The sequence below is a fragment of the Buceros rhinoceros genome, unplaced genomic scaffold (genome assembly GCF_000710305.1).
Source record: "Buceros rhinoceros silvestris isolate BGI_N320 unplaced genomic scaffold, ASM71030v1 scaffold46288, whole genome shotgun sequence".
Lineage (NCBI taxonomy): Eukaryota > Metazoa > Chordata > Aves > Bucerotiformes > Bucerotidae > Buceros > Buceros rhinoceros.
The window spans coordinates 7,417-10,957 of NW_010428343.1; the positions used below are offsets into that span (position 1 = coordinate 7,417).

The 3,541-nt window shown below is 40.5% G+C and overlaps 1 protein-coding gene across 1 annotated transcript in view; it reads right to left on the minus strand.

Moving 5' to 3' along the window:
• The window catches only part of NDUFB3 (NADH dehydrogenase (ubiquinone) 1 beta subcomplex, 3, 12kDa), a 3,888-nt gene extending 1,432 nt beyond the window's left edge, over positions 1-2,456 (minus strand). The window contains exon 1 of the mRNA XM_010142210.1: positions 2,319-2,456. Coding sequence (XP_010140512.1) covers positions 2,319-2,452 — 134 coding nt within the window. The 5' untranslated portion in view covers positions 2,453-2,456. The remainder of the gene's footprint in view (positions 1-2,318) is intronic.
• Positions 2,457-3,541: the final 1,085 nt, after the last annotated feature.

Below are 3,541 nucleotides of genomic sequence, written 5' to 3' on the forward strand. Positions count from 1 at the left end.
ACAACTTCCAGTGCAAGATATTAATAATGCAATCTTCTTCCAGATTACTGAAGCAAATAAACCGATACTTCAATTTCTCCTTTGTTAAGGAACATTGGCATCATACTTGCACTTGTTCCTATGGCACTGAAATATTACCTTACATAAAATTTGCAAAGTCTGGGAGGAATCATCTCATGCTTTGACTTTGTTCCTTACTTCAACTCCTCACATAACTGGCTCAATCCCATTATTTCACCAGCAAAACATTATTTTTTTTTTATCTAGGAGTAGCAACAAATATTACGCAAGCTCTTTTCCAGTTTGCTGTTCTAAAGCACTTCCTGAACAGCGTACTTGAAAGTATATACACTAGAAGTCAGGTTAATTTATATTCATCATCATCATCACAGCTTGGCTTCGCAAACGAAGATCTGGGAAGAGCTTTTCCCACGCTCACTGCAAGCGATGAGTGCACCCTCCGGGCCTGCGCGGTGGATTTTTTAGGTGAGGCGCAGCGTGCGCGGAACTGGCTCCACCCTTTACACCTGAGGTTCATCTGCCAGGGCCTAGCGAGCTTGGACAGTGACAGCGAAGTCCTCAGGTCATAGGTTTGTTTAGAGTATCCTTCTCTTAGATGATGGATGCCTTACAAGGCTAAACGAGCTCCATCTGCCCAGGTTTGGAGTCAGAGTTGTCCTCCTAGGATGGCTGCCCGAAGGCTAGTGAGCCCATCCTGCCCGTGGACACACTTTGTCTGACCCTTCAGTTGAGACCTGTCTGGCTTGGGAGACCCCACTGGAGGCACATGCCATCACCAGCAGAGCTCTCAACCTCACACGGGCACGCAAGCTCTTTTTCCATGGCAAGGGGGTGCCAGTGAAAGAGTAATTAACATTAAATATATGATATGAAGCTGTGTCCATTTTTTTAGGAGAATAAGCCTATTGCTTCCTGAAAACAATTTCATCTGAAGCAAAGGGGAAAGAAAAAGTTAACACTGCTTGCACTCCACAGGAATAGAAGGAATGTAAATGTGACCCATGCCTGGAAAGTTCACTGGTAACTGATAATCCTAAGGACTCACAAATCAAAGAAATAAGAATCAAAGGATTCTTATCATCATCAAAACTACGATTTACTCTATGCTTACAGCCTTAAACTGTTTCAAAGGAAGGCAAAAAGTGCTGCCAATTCCAAACCCCTCTAGAGGTTATAGCACATAACAACTTCTTAACAAATTCCCTGTTTGCTCTTTTATTTTTCTTGTACTGGTTTGAAGTAAAGCCTTTTCTGAGAAAGCTCCTGGAATAGTTTGCTCATGCAGCTTTTCCCTTACAGAAGAACCAGTCTACACAGCACAAGACATTTATTGTTTTTATTCCCCAAGATCAGAGTCCTCGAGCAAAGTTTTACATAATTCATTATGCTGGAGAAATAGATCAAGCCCTGTTTTAACAGCTGTCTAAATAATCCAGAACAGCTTTAGTTAAAAAAAGAGAAGGTATTCATTGTAGAATGGGACAACGTAAGAGGTAAAAATCTTATCTTCCATTATATCATTCACTGCTTAGCAAAATGAAATGCACAGCTGACTCAAATTCCATAATGAATACTAGCATATTTCTTGTTTTCAAATAAAAGATACAAATAACAAAATGCCTGTCCCAGGAAATGTAAGTCCTTGCAACTATTCAGCAGTTTTTACTGAAATCCCAGCAGTCATCTTATTTCTTGTTAGATGGGGGCAGCCAGTTCTTTGGCATTCTCTGCTCCATCCTCTAAAACCTTTATCAAATGGGATTTGTCTTTCTGGAGTTTCTTGATTTCATTCCTGATAGGTGCAAAATTTTGAGTAACTGTTTCTGTTACCACCACGAGGAATGTTATTCCTACTCAGAATGTCAGTGTAAGTTCCATCAACTTCAGCAAGATCTGAGCACAGAATCTCTTTGCTTACTCCTGTGGAAGACCTAATATTACTTAAGTGTTTTTGTGGACGAGGTATTGGTCATTGTGCTTGATCTGTATCATCATGAAACATCATAAAGTGCAAGGGTGCCCTGCAAAATGTGGAGACTTGTCAAAGTGATGCAAGATATGACCTCCACACAAAAAAATAAATAAAGATTTAACTAGAAGTCAGGTTAATTTACATTAAATTTATGATATGAAGCTGCATCCACTTTTTTAGGGGAATAAGCCTATTGCTTCCTGACTAATACGTTCCAGGTGCATTTTCACTATTTTTACTAAGCAAAGAACAATCTGCAATGACGAAGTCCAGGTGATACTACAAGATGACGTAACAAGATTATTCTTGAGGCTCTTGCACTTACCGAGCCCATGGATCTCTAAGACCCCGTTTAGCTAGCCTTTCCTGGACTTTCTCTAGAGGCGTACCCTCTATCTTCCATTGCCTGTAGTCAGGGAGTTCCATTTTGCCATGGCCATGTTCATTTCCATGCCCCATACCTACAGGAAAAGATGTAAGTTTTTTATTTCTCAGGGATTAGCAGTTTATTGTCAGATACTTGTAAAGAACAATATCCTGTACAGGAAAAACAGGGAGGTTACGAGAAGTATTCCAAAGCACACAGCACTACGCGAGAAGCATCTTCTGCATTGTGCACTGTAGAATAAAGGGCTAAGAGACTTTATGCTGTTTTTCAGAAGTTGGTGATTAAGCACAACAAGGCAAACTGTGCAGACTTCAGTGTTAACGTGTTCTAAGTCGCCACCACCATTAAGTTCATGAAGCAGCTATTCAAATTTTTCATGCCAGAAAATTGTGACAGAGAAACAATTGTTTCCAATTGTCTACAAAATGCACTTTAGCAACACCAAGGCGAATACATCAAAAAGCTCGGCGTTCAGTTTGGAACTATCTAATTTAGGTATGGCAGATGACCCAGCTCTGAAGAAAAACATGAGAAAAACAAGGGTTGGCTCCCCAGCAACTTTTAAGTTGCCTTCAATTCAGTCAAACATAACTGTGGTGATAAACAGGTATAGGATAGATGAATGGACAAGGAGATGCACCTTACTAGTCATTTCACGACGCTAGGCAATATATGCTTTATTCAGATACACCATTGAGAGAACTATGAAAACATTAAGGTTTTCATTAAAAACATGATCAAGGCAGACAGGACGGTGTACATTTTCAGTGAGATTATGAAGGACTGGAAGAAAATAACAATGGCTTTGAAATGTCTATTTTCACAAAGCACCTGAGATTTCTTTGAGCCAGACTTTCTCAATTTAACACCTATCTGGTAGCAAAGAACAGATTAATGTCCTTAATTTTTAGGAGAATTGACTGGAACGCAATGGTGCCATGAAGAGAGCTTCAAAGTCGGTAAGTCTTGAAGACCCCGAGCTGTGGAGGCAAAGCAGATTCGCTTGCAGAAGGAAACCTAAATTAAAGTTCTAATGCTGTCATTTCCTGAAAAGCTCCCCCCAGATTAAACCCCAGTCTCCACCCTTGACATAAAACCCCAAGACCTCTCTCCTACCAGTATTCACCTTTCTACAAGGAAGGGATTTACGCACACACCCG